This window comes from Candoia aspera, chromosome 5, assembly GCF_035149785.1.
Source record: "Candoia aspera isolate rCanAsp1 chromosome 5, rCanAsp1.hap2, whole genome shotgun sequence".
Lineage (NCBI taxonomy): Eukaryota > Metazoa > Chordata > Lepidosauria > Squamata > Boidae > Candoia > Candoia aspera.
The window spans coordinates 13,749,751-13,762,633 of NC_086157.1; the positions used below are offsets into that span (position 1 = coordinate 13,749,751).

The 12,883-nt window shown below is 44.0% G+C and overlaps 1 protein-coding gene across 1 annotated transcript; it reads right to left on the reverse strand.

The window, feature by feature from the left end:
• Window positions 1-2,090: 2,090 nt before the first annotated feature.
• On the reverse strand, window positions 2,091-3,391 carry ZNF488 (zinc finger protein 488). Its single transcript, XM_063304310.1, has one exon. It carries the CDS (start codon window positions 3,281-3,283, stop codon window positions 2,273-2,275), a length of 1,011 nt encoding a protein of 336 aa, XP_063160380.1. The 5' UTR covers window positions 3,284-3,391; the 3' UTR covers window positions 2,091-2,272.
• Window positions 3,392-12,883: the final 9,492 nt, after the last annotated feature.

Consider the following 12,883-nt stretch of genomic DNA (forward strand, 5'->3'; position numbering starts at 1 on the left):
TTTGCTCCAAATTAAAGGAGCAGTTCCAGTTTCTTTGATGTTTTGATTGTCCCGTACAATATCCATTTTATGTGTGGGAAGCAGAACCATACATAATACTCCCTGTGTGACCTCAGCATTAATTTATTTAAGGAAAATACTGGCAATTGTATTTTCAATCTCTTTCCTAATAGAATTATTTTTTTAAAATGGCAGCTATAAACTGACTTACGCCACCACGACTCTAAGCTTTCTTTCCCAACCAGGCACTGCCAGGTCAGGCTCCATCAATATAGCTATGAAATTTATGCAGCATGCATTACTCTGCATTTGCTTACACAGAAGTCCATTTGCCTTGTTAAGGTGTATTTAACTTTAATTCTGGGTCTTGGGATGGTACAATATACATATTTTTGTAACAAATAAACAAAATTGTGATGGTATTTGGTTGTTTTGCAAGTAGCAAGCCACTGAGTTACTATGGTAACAAATCACTCTGGCAGAGTCAGAAGGTCAAACTTAAGTATCCTCAGGTTGGGGTGTGAAAAGAATGACCATATATAAGCTAAAGCTGCTGATTTGCCTGGGGAAGGAAGCTTGCCTGGACTTGTTCAGTTTCCTTTTTGCTGCCTCTCCTTCCAGTCCAGCTCAGTATGAGCTTGTAAATATGTTTTATGCTTTCTGTAAATACATTTATTTTTATAGAAATGCCTGGTGTGTGTATCTCTCAGGCCAAATGCTTTCCAGTGCTCTGCCACATGCCACTCCAAAGGTTTAGGACTAGATGGAGTAATTGTATGCCTTGCATGACTCAGAATAGATGCCAGTTACATTCTGCAACTATAACTTTCTCTAAGTATAATAAAATTCAAATAAAAGCAAGCTGCAGTAGTATTTGACAACTGAAAACTTTTTACCAATATACAACTTTGTTTAACAGAACTTTTTTACAACCTTGATAGTAGAAAAATATAGGTACCAAAAACATTATGTCCACATTGCCTAGTAAGAATAATGAGACTCAACCCAATCTTTAAACATGACCTGAGGGGGTAAAATTGCTCCCTGCAATTGGTACTTGGAGGCATGCTGCCATCAACCCAGAGATAACCTTGAATCTTCAAAACCAATAGACAGACACTATTTGATAGACATGTCCTCCATGAATCTATCTAATCCTCTTTTAAAGCCATTCAAATTAGCAGTCACCACCATCTCTTGTGGTAATGAATTCCATAGGTTCTTTTGTCCTAAAACTCTCCCCCAGTCATACTCTTTGGAGGATGAAATCTCATGAGGAAGGTGTTTGAACCTCCTGATCATTTTGTTTGCCCCCTCCTGCACTTTTTCCATATCCATCTTTTTTCAAATACGATGACCAGAACTGTTCACACTTTTTCAGGTACAGATCTATCATTAATTATACAAGGACATAACAATTTTGACAGCCTCTTTCCTAATGATTCTCTAGCATGGAATTTGCCTTTTTTACAACAGCCACACACTGAGTTTGCATATCCTTTGAGTGATATACTCAGTGCCTTCATGCTACCAATGCTATTCATACATAGTCAACTGTATGAGGCGGCTGCAAATTAGACACTTGTTGGGAGTGATTTAATTTGGATTCCTGCACTGGACTCAGTGGCCTAAACAGACTCTCCTGATTCTCTGATTCTAATCACCACACCCCTATTCAAAAGGTTGAAGCCAACTTGTGGGTGTCAACTAGGGGGTCGGCACTTTGGTTGTCACAGAGCTATTCGAACCTTATTGAGATAACACCCCTTGCCTATTTCTGCCTGATATAGCACTGTGGCACAGGTGAAGACAACTTTGTTTTATCATACCAAGAAAATCACATGGACTTGTTCAGATAGTCACCAAGAATCAAGCTTAATGAGATTTTACCTTTTACTGCAATCCTAGGGAAGCGTTTCATTTTATTCCACAATGGCTTTGACATGGAAAAAGTTGCTGTTTCAAATTACTAAACGAGGAGTTGTTATCAGCATTTTCATAGAATAGCTTAGGGTGTAAAAAACTGATCTGCAGAAAACAAAACTTTTCTAATTAACATCTGTTTATTTCCTTATAAATGTACTGGCAGAGTTTCATTTCCAGAACTAGAGCTATCTGGAGCTCATGTAATTACATTTTTTTCTGAACACTTCTACAAATGGCTGCCTTTCAAAGATTCTGGTTAAATCTAGCAAAACTGGAATGGAAATAATTCAATGCATGCACACAAACATATCCACCAGATAGACACCTATTACAATTGAACTGCAGGCTAATTATGAGACGTCATGTGCCGAGATAAATGATGTCGTTCTCGAAAATATTCCTGGCAAACAGGGCAGGTCAGCTTTTCCTCCCGTCTCCTTTTCCTTTGGGATTCTGTTGAAACATCCACCTTTTTGTGATGGGAACGCATGTGCAAGACAAGGTCTGATGTCATGCGGAAGGAAAGGCTGCATTTTGCACACCAGTTCTGGGCCGCTATACCAAAAGAGGTGAAGGTAGGAGGCAACAGAGCCAGGGAAGCAGAGGAAGAACTGGAGGTGGAAACAGGCATGGCCTGCATTTGCTCACCTGTCTCATTTGGCCATGGTGCTGAAGAATAAGTGAAAGGGTTGCTCTGAATAAGGTTGGTTGACAGCAGTTGAAAACCATTTGAATCACTTACAAGGAACTTAGAAGTGAGGCGACCACTACACTGCATGAGGTCAGTGGCACTGATGCATTCCGACAACTTCCTTGGGCTGGCCATTGCACCCTTCAGAGGCTGAAAAGCAACTGGAGCACCTCCGTCTTCCCAGCACTTCGCTGGTTTTCTGAAAGCACTTTTTGGTTCCTCAGCAACACTGTTGGGCCACACAAAGGAAAATGCACTACCAGGGGAACACTGAGCTCTAGCTTTGTCAGAATAGGCCTTTCTATTTCCTTGTTCTGCCTCTTTGGCTTTCTCAGTGTTCAGTTTCTCTACAGACCTCACTTCAGTGAATGCACTCTCCTTCTGTTGCAGCACATCCTTAACCAAGAATTGTTTCCTGGTACTGAACTTCCAGAAGGACTCCCTTAATAAGTGCTCCACAGTTCTCCCATCCTTGACCCCACTATACTCATGTAGGCAATTTGTTTTCTCAAACAACACAGGTTTCCTGTTCTTATCGCTCTCCATTTCATCCCTGTTCATTCTCCTCCCCTCATTGGAATCTTTGTAAGTCACTATTTTAAACTGAGAGTCCTGAGGCAGACTGTGGAAGTGTGTGGATTGTTTCATAAATTTGCCTTTCATCATCTCTGAGAGAAAAGGTTTTCTTCAGAGCTGAGCTCTATTCTTCTGGAAGCAGAGGAAATGGGCATGAGAAAGATAGGAGTGGAACGCTTTCTTGAAGTCTGGACAATCTAGTTCTGGAACAAGAGAAATCAAATAAATAATTAATTGAACAGAATCTTGCTTGGGAGAAATTTAGTAACCAAACCATGACAGACCCTTGATGACCTAGATTAACATTGTTTTGCAAACAATTTAAACGGCCTCTCCAAGAGGCCTTCAGCAAAGGCTGCATGCAAATCTCACCATGCTGCAGGGACATGCAGCACTGAAAGCTATACTTCCTCTCAACAGGAAGCAATATCCAGTTCATCATCATACTAAATGGTTACTGATAGATGATCCATCATAAAATTCTGCCTGATCCCTCCTAAGCCTCCTTACATCATGGTGCTTCTTGTATCCCACAGCAATACATTTAATGGTAGAAATCAAATGAATGCTTTCTTTTTTAGATTATGTGACCAGAATTTCAAATGTTACTACACTACAGATATACATGAAAATATTATCTATTGGTCCTCTTGTTTTAATTTCTCTGCTGAATAAACCTAGCTTTACCACTATTGATATGTTCACTTACTCCCCAAAATCTCATTCTCATTAGTCTTGCTGGTGAAACATGCATGTGATGTTGCAAATTTCATATCATTTGTACCATGCAAGAATAGGCTGATTTCCAGAACTGATTATAGCTACTCCTGTTGTACTGAACTCTACACAAATCCATTGTGTTTTGGTGTTGATTGTCTTTCAATATAACTATGAGAAAAAGTAGGCTGGACAATGAATGCTGTTTTAAATAGATACAGAGCTGACTGAACAGTTGAACCCAATGAGTGTATCAGTGGCTCTGCGTAAAGTTGGAGGGAAGATTCATGTGGCAACTACAGGGTTCCCTTCTAGGACCTGTGCTGTTCAACATATTCATAACTTATCTCGATTAAGGGCTAGGAAATATTAAATGATGCAAAGACTGCAAAAACCTTAGAGGGTGGTATCAGTGTTCTGGAGGATGTTGACAGGTTGGAACAACCAACAAAAACCAGCAAGATGAATTTCAACAGGGACAAAATGCAAAGCTCTATATTTGGGTTGGAAAAATCAAAGGGGCAGCGGTACATATGAAAAGGATCTGGGTGTCTTGGTTGATCACAATTAGAACATGAGCAAACTCTGATGCAGCCTTCTATCTTTATCATTATCATTATCTTATTCTTGACTATAGTCCTAGAATTTCTGAGTGGCCCTCCATCCCAAATAGTAATCAGAGCCAATCCTGCTTAGCTTGAGATATGCTTGGTGCTGAAGTATGATTCCTAGAAAGAAAGGGGTAGAAAAGTCTTAAGTTTGCTATGAGATCTGGCTATCTAATCTGATATATAATAAAGATTAAGAAATAAATAAGAATATAGGGTTAAATCTCTCATGTAATCTTATATATTAAAAATGCTGGGTATAACATTTAAAAGATTTAAATGGACAGTTTAATATCCAAACAATCCAGTAATTTATTTTTCAGTTATTTCACTCCCATATTTGCAAAAAAAAAAAAAAAAACACCCAAACCCACAGCCTTTTACAAACAATCAGAAGTACCTGTTAGCAGAAATATGGTAGTACGGCTGTGAGCACTTTTTGGATTGGAGGTGAACATAATGCTGGTTTGCTTTAAAGTGGCTTACTCTCCTCCTAGGATTGCCACCTACGCCCTGCACTTCCCAGCACGTTTTTGGAATCAAATCCAAAGCGCAGCACAACGCTAGTGTTGTGTCTCTTGCACCCTCTGACCCACCCCTGGAGGAAAAAAGACAGGAATAGAGGGGAAAAGAACAAGGTTTGGACCCGGATGTTAGTGGAAAAGGAAAGACAAAAAGCTCAACCTTCTTGATTCCTTGAAGCTTAGAGCAGCAATCTGTTGCTGTCAAGATGAATACAAACACATTTTCAGGAACAAGTTAGAATAAATCACTTCACAACAAGGGCTGACACAGAAATCAGACAATGCACAGGGTCAGTCGGACCTTTTCTCACCTATGCTCTGTGACTTGCCCATTTCTTAGAACATTACTGAATCATTTCCAGTATAACAAGATAAAGGATTTTATCTGAAGTCTCAGTGTGCTATAAACCTCAATTCCTTTTTTGGATGCTCTAAGGAATATAACTTCAGCAAAGGATCGTTACCTTGTCGTGGTGCTGGAGCTCGAGCACCTCAATGATGCCATGAGCTAAACCATGAAGGGCCACCCAAGACGGGAAGGTCATGACAGAGAGGTCAGACTAAATGCGATCCCTGGGGAAGGTAATGGCAACCCATCCCAGTATTCTTGCCGTGAAAACTAAATGGATCAGTACAACCAGAGATATGTCGGTATACCATCGGAGGATGAGACCCCCAGGTCGGAAGATGGTCAAAATGCTACTGGGGAGGAACAGAGGATGAGTTCAACTAGCCCCAGACGTGATGACGCAGCTAGCTCAAAGCCGAAAGGACGGCTAGCGGCAGACAGTGCTGGTGGTGAACGGCAAATCTCATGTTCTGAGGATCAACACACCATTGGAACCTGGAATGTAAGATCTATGAGCCAGGGCAAATTGGATGTGGTTATTGGTGAGATGTCAAGATTAAAGATAGACATTTTGGGCATCAGTGAACTGAAATGGACTGGAATGGGCCACTTCACATCAAATGACCACCAGATCTACTACTGTGGACAAGAGGACCACAGAAGAAATGGAGTAGCCTTCATAATTAATAGTCAAGTGGCTAAAGCAGTGCTTGGATACAATCCAAAAAACGATAGAATGATCTCAATTCGAATTCGGGGCAAGCCATCTAACATCACAGTGATCGAAATATACACCCCAACCACAGATGCTGAAGAAGCTGAAGTAGAGCAGTTCTATGAGGATCTGCAGCACCTACTGGACAACACGCCTAAAAGAGATGTTATTTTCATCACAGGAGACTGGAACGCTAAGGTGGGCAGTCAAATGACACCTGGAATTACAGGTAAGCATGGCCTCGGAGAACAAAACAAAGCAGGACATAGGCTGATAGTATTTTGCCAAGACAACTCACTCTGCGTAACAAACACTCTCTTCCAACAACCTAAGAGACGGCTTTATACATGGACTTCACCAGATGGACAAGCCCGAAATCAGATTGACTACATCCTTTGCAGCCAAAGGTGGCGGTCATCTATACAGTCGGTAAAAACAAGACCTGGAGCTGACTGTAGTTCAGATCACGAACTTCTTCTTGCACAATTTAGGATCAGACTAAAGAGATTAGGGAAGACCCACAGATCAGCTAGATATGAGCTCACTAATATTCCTAAGGAATATGCAGTGGAGGTGAAGAATAGATTTAAGGGACTGGACTTAGTAGATAGGGTCCCGGAAGAAATATGGACAGAAGTTCGCAACATTGTTCAGGAGGCGGCAACAAAATACATCCCAAAGAAAGAGAAAACCAAGAAGGCAAAATGGCTGTCTGCTGAGACACTAGAAGTAGCCCAAGAAAGAAGGAAAGCAAAAGGCACCAGTGATAGGGGGAGATATGCCCAATTAAATGCAAAATTCCAGAGGTTAGCCAGAAGAGATAAGGAATTATTTTTAAACAAGCAATGTGCGGAAGTGGAAGAAGACAATAGAATAGGAAGGACAAGAGACCTCTTCCAGAAAATTAGAAACATTGGAGGTAAATTCCAGGCAAAAATGGGTATGATCAAAAACAAAGATGGCAAGGACCTAACAGAAGAAGAAGAGATCAAGAAAAGGTGGCAAGAATATACAGAAGATCTGTATAGGAAGAATAACAATATCGGGGATAGCTTTGACGGTGTGGTCAGGGAGCTAGAGCCAGACTTCCTGAAGAGTGAGGTTGAATGGGCCTTAAGAAGCATTGCTAATAACAAGGCAGCAGGAGACGACGGCATCCCAGCTGAACTGTTCGAAATCTTGGGAGATGATGCTGTCAAGGTAATGCATGCTATATGCCAGCAAATTTGGAAAACACAAGAATGGCCATCAGATTGGAAAAAATCAACTTATATCCCCATACCAAAAAAGGGGAACACTAAAGAATGTTCAAACTATCGAACAGTGGCACTCATTTCACATGCCAGTAAGGTAATGCTGAACATCCTGCAAGGTAGACTTCAGCAATTTATGGAGCAAGAATTGCCCGATGTACAAGCTGGGTTTAGAAAAGGCAGAGGAACTAGGGACCAAATTGCCAATATCTGCTGGATAATGGAAAAAGCCAGGGAGTTTCAGAAAAACATCTATTTCTGTCTTATTGACTATTCTAAAGCCTTTGACTGTGTGGACCATAACAAATTGTGGCAAGTTCTTAGCGGTATGGGGATACCAAGTTATCTTGTCTGCCTCCTGAAGAATCTGTATAATGACTAAGTAGCAACAGTAAGAACAGACCACGGAACAACGGACTGGTTTAAGATTGGGAAAGGAGTACGGCAGGGCCGTATACTCTCACCCTACCTATTCAACTTGTATGCAGAACACATCATGCGACAAGCTGGGTTTGAGGAATCCAAGGCTGGAGTTAAAATCTCTGGAAGAAACATTAACAATCTCAGATATGCAGATGATACCACCTTGATGGCTGAAAGTGAAGAGGAACTGAGGAGCCTTAATATGAAGGTGAAAGAAGAAAGTGCAAAAGCTGGCTTGCAGCTAAACCTCAAAAAAACCAAGATTATGGCAACCAGCTTGACTGATAACTGGCAAATAGAGGGAGAAAATGTAGAAGCAGTGAAAGACTGTGTATTTCTAGGTGCGAAGATTACTGCTGATGCTAACTGCAGTCAGGAAATCAGAAGACACTTAATCCTTGGGAGAAGAGCAATGACAAATCTCGATAAAATAGTTAAGAGCAGAGACATCACACTGACAACAAAGGTCCGCATAGTTAAAGCAATGGTGTTCCCCGTAGTAACATATGGCTGCGAGAGCTGGACCATAAGGAAGGCTGAGAGAAGGAAGATCGATGCTTTTGAACTGTGGTGTTGGAGGAAAATTCTGAGTGCCTTGGACTGCAAGAAGATCAAACCAGTCCATCCTCCAGGAAATAAAGCCAGACTGCTCACTTGAGGGAATGATATTAAAGGCAAAACTGAAATACTTTGGCCGCATAATGAGAAGACAGGACACCCTGGAGAAGATGCTAATGCTAGGGAGAGTGGAGGGCAAGAGGAAGAGGGGCCGACCAAGGGCAAGGTGGATGGATGATATTCTAGAGGTGACGGACTCGTCCCTGGAGGAGCTGGGGGGTTGACGACCAACAGGAAGCTCTGGCGTGGGCTGGTCCATGAAGTCACGAAGAGTTGGAAGCGACTGAACGAATAAACAACAAGGAATATAAATATAATATAATATTATAAATAATATAAGGAATATAAAGAAATTTTCCTTATAGCTTCCAAAAAATGATATGGCAATATATATTTCTATGGCATTCACATTTCCTTACCTCTATAAATGTATTTCTCGAAGTACCCTACTAAGAAGTACACATTCTAAAGAGACAAAAAAAAGGTAAGCTTTCTTTTATATGTTCAGTTGAAAATAAACAATTTAATTTAGAAATAGTTTTAACATTAATTTATAGTGCAATCCTATATATATTTCCTTTGAAGTAAAATCAGTTTATTGGGTGTCAGACTAACCTGAAATACACTGGGTTTTGGTTTTTCCAGTACCATAGCATAATTCAGCACATTTTAGATTTTCCTGACAATAAAAATGTTACTCTGCCCATGCTTCCCCCCCCCCACAATAATTAGACCCACTGTGTTCATTGTGGCTTAATCCTACCTGTAATCAGACAGCAGACTAAGTAATTTCGATATGAGATGAATAGTGAGCGCCTGTATGTTTTTTTTAAAATTGATGCTTTTTTATTGGAAAGTGAAAAGGTAAAAACCAGCGCAAGTAGTTAAGGTTTCCAATAAAAGAAAATATATAACAGTCCAAATGCATCCAGTATCTTCTGTTACACTATTTTTGTTAATTCCTGCACTCCAATTTTCATGCACCAATGAAAGCAAGATTCAAGAGTAGAATGTCGGCATCTTGGGTTGTTATTATTATTATTATTATCACTACTACTACTACTACTACTACTATTTTATCCCGATTCTTTATATATACAACTCAAGGCGGCGAACATACCTAATACTCCCTCCTCCTCCTATTTTCCCCACAACAACAACCCTGCGAGGTGGGTTGGGCTGAGAGAGAGGACTGGCTCAAAGGAACGCGTGAAGGACCGAGGAACCACGAGAGAGGTACGGCGGAAGCACTGCCCAAGTCCGGGAGGCGCGCGCCTTTCCCTCCTGGCGAAGACTTACCGAAGGAGCGGCTGCCCTCGCTGCCGCCCCGGCCCCGTCTGCGCAAGCACTTTCCGGGCTTCCGCAGCCCTGGCACACGCGGCGACTCCGGCGTCCTCCTGCGGCCCAGCGGGGCTCGGCATCTGCCTTCGCGCTCCCCAGCAGCCGCTCTGCCCGGCCCTCACTTCTAGGAATTCCCGGCGCCGGGAATTCGGACGGGGGTACCCGGCGTCCGGATGCCCCCGGCCCTCGCCTTCCCCCACCTTCCCGGTCCGTTTAGGGAGTCGGTGACCCTCGCCCCACCTGGCGGAGGAGCGGCCGCTCAGTCCGGCGAAGGTGGACGCCGCTGAGCGCAGCCGCCCAGGAACAGCCGCGCGGGGCGTCTGAGTGTGAGAGCGAGGCGAGGGAAGGGGGCGGGCAGGGCTCAGCCTGGTTAGACGGGGAGCCGCAAGGTTCGCGGGGCGGGGGCTCAGACCCCGTTCGGAACTCCCCCTGGCCGAAAGAGGCGCAGCTCGGAGTCCGACGCAGGTCGGCGGGCCCCGAAGCGGAGAGGCGACCTTATCCGAGGAGTCCTGGGCGGTCCCCGCGTCCCAAAGGGCTCCTGCGCCCAGGTGGCGGGCAGGGAAGGTTTCCCAGCGCAGCGCAGCGCCTCTTCTCTCCACTCCACTCCACTCCGAGCCGCGGCTGGAGCGGGCCCAGAGCCCCGGGGCTTCCCGGGAGCCGCCTGCGGTTTGGCGTTCCCGCCCTGCGGGGTCTGAGCCGTGCACCGAAGGCCACGCTGGAAGAAAGCCGCCTCTGCCATCTTTCGCCGCCCGGTTGCGGTTCTACCGCTTCCGCCCGCCAGAGCCGTGTGGGCTCCTGGCAGCCTTGGAGGGTTTAACTTTTCCCTTCCGTGGCATGTGGCGGGAGCCGGGGAGTGGAGCAGCTGCTACTCTCTAGAATCAGGCCGAGGCCATCCTAGTCCAGCACCTTATTTCTCACAGTGGCCAAATAGGGCTTTCTAAAGTCTTCCCAAGCAGATGCCACAACCTAAAGTAACAGAGCCTATACCAGTGTTTCTCACCCTTAGCAACTTTAAGATATGTGGACTTGAACTCCTAGAATTCCCCAGCCAGCAAGGGGAATTAGCATGGCTGGCTGGGGAATTCTGAGAGTTGAACTCCAGACATCTTAAAGTTGCCAAGGTTGAGAAACTCTGGCCTACAAGATTAGTAGCTCTTGATAGACATGCACTCTATAAGTGTATCCAATCCATTTTAAAGTGATCTAAGTTAGTGTCCACCACCTCATCCACCTTATGGATGTTCTTGCTCTAAATCTGCTTCCAGAGAGCTTCACTAGATGACCTCTTTTCCTGAGGTTGAGAAACCCTGGCCTAGGCAAAGAGTTTAATTAGATGATGGCTCCTTTCCTGACAGCGGGCTTGTTCTCTCATCCCTCTAACCGCAGCATGAACATGTCCTGGCCACTACTTTTGTGTGACATGTCCTTATGCTTTTGTCTCAACCCCAGCCAAAAGAGGAGGTAATAAAACAATACTTTAGCTGCTCTCCAAAAATAGTTTTGCCGTGAATGTGAACTAGCCTATGTCGTAAACAATAAGGTCAATGTTGCAATCTGCAATTGGGATCTGCTCAGCTCCTTTGGCTGCTGTAGGCATGCGCCCCGTTCCTCAGCTGCCAGGCTCCGCCTTTCATATCTGTTTTGGAAAGCAGGTACTTAGTTTCCACAAAGACATCTGCCCAGGTAATGCTGACCATTGCTTTCCAAGTGTTTGTAGGTCATTGTCTCTTCTATAGGTGGCTTTTAGTGCTGCACAGATGATTGAGGTGAACCAGAAAGGCAGCTAGGTTCTGCTAGGTGTGTGTTGTTGGTGCTTTTACCTGTCAGCCTGTTGCAAGTTTCTTTGCTGCTTTTGCTGGCAAAGGGTTTGGTGTGGTCATCATTTTTGCTATTTGTTGTTGCTTTGATGTGGGGATGCCATTTTGCCTACTCCAAGGGCTACTTCCAGGTGCTTCTGACCACAGCCACTCCTTGCCAGTATTGCCATTCCCAGTGAGTACCAGTTGAGGATGGGACCCTTGTTGCTGACCCACAGTGCTTGCAATCTCTCCTCCATGCCTTAACAGTGGCCAAAACAGCCCTTTAAAGCACCTACCTACATGTGCTCAGCTAGTCCTGCACCACTGCGCATTAAAGAGAACGGTTGATGATTGCTTTTCCCACCAAGAGGTGGCACTCTGTGGGAGGAAAATTAAACCAGCAGAATTTACCAGTTCCTTTTTAAACTTGTCCTGGGTTAGAGTTGCAAGGACAGCACATTCAGCAGCCTCATTACTGAGGCAGAACAAGGGTCAAGCAAGTTTTATGCCAACCTACTTTTCAGTTAGCTCAAGGCCCAGTAGACTGTATTAAGACCAACTGGCTGTGCCCAGTTCCATCACTCCACTAAATTCTCCTCTCAGCATTCTCCCTATCTGGATGTGAGGATGCCACGTTATGTATTTCTTTGAAACAATCAGGAAGCAGCAGAAAAGCTACTGAATCTATTATGTCCTCCACGAGCAAATGGAGCAGCAAAAGAAAGCTTGTTTATTCTATGGATTTCTTACTATGCCTGTAAATATATCATTTATGTGAGTTTCTGTAACTTACTTTCCCCTGCTCCTCCCTTTCTGTGTTACTTATTAGAGCTTAACTAGTCCTGGCCTTGGGGGCTATCCCAATTAGGGGAGTGGAGAAATTCAGATTCTGAGTACCAGGAACCCTTTAGCCCTTCAAGTTTGCTGGCTGGTTGCTGGCTGGCATTTTCTGGGCTTTTCTGCTGGGATTTTGGCATCTGTCAGCTACTGGTAGGAGGGTAAAATTTGCTGCCAGTTTGGCTGTAGAATTTGGTGTGGCTGCTGGGTTTTGCAGCCAAGCCTGCCTCAAGGCTTTGCTCACTCTCTGAAACAGTTCCTGCCCGCATACAGTAGGACCCTGCCCCGGCTCCAATCCCATGCAATCATCAAGCCAGCTTTGTCCTAAGCATATTTTTTTCTCCCACAGCAGTCTCTTTTCCCTCTCTACTGTGAATAAATCATTGTCTCTCTCCAGAAAGATTATCTTTGACAGCAGGAGCACAGGCATGGTTCCTCTAATCCAGCTGCATCGAAGTGCCAGAGGGAAAGAAGATAACATGGGAAAGCAGGGCTCATAAAGATGC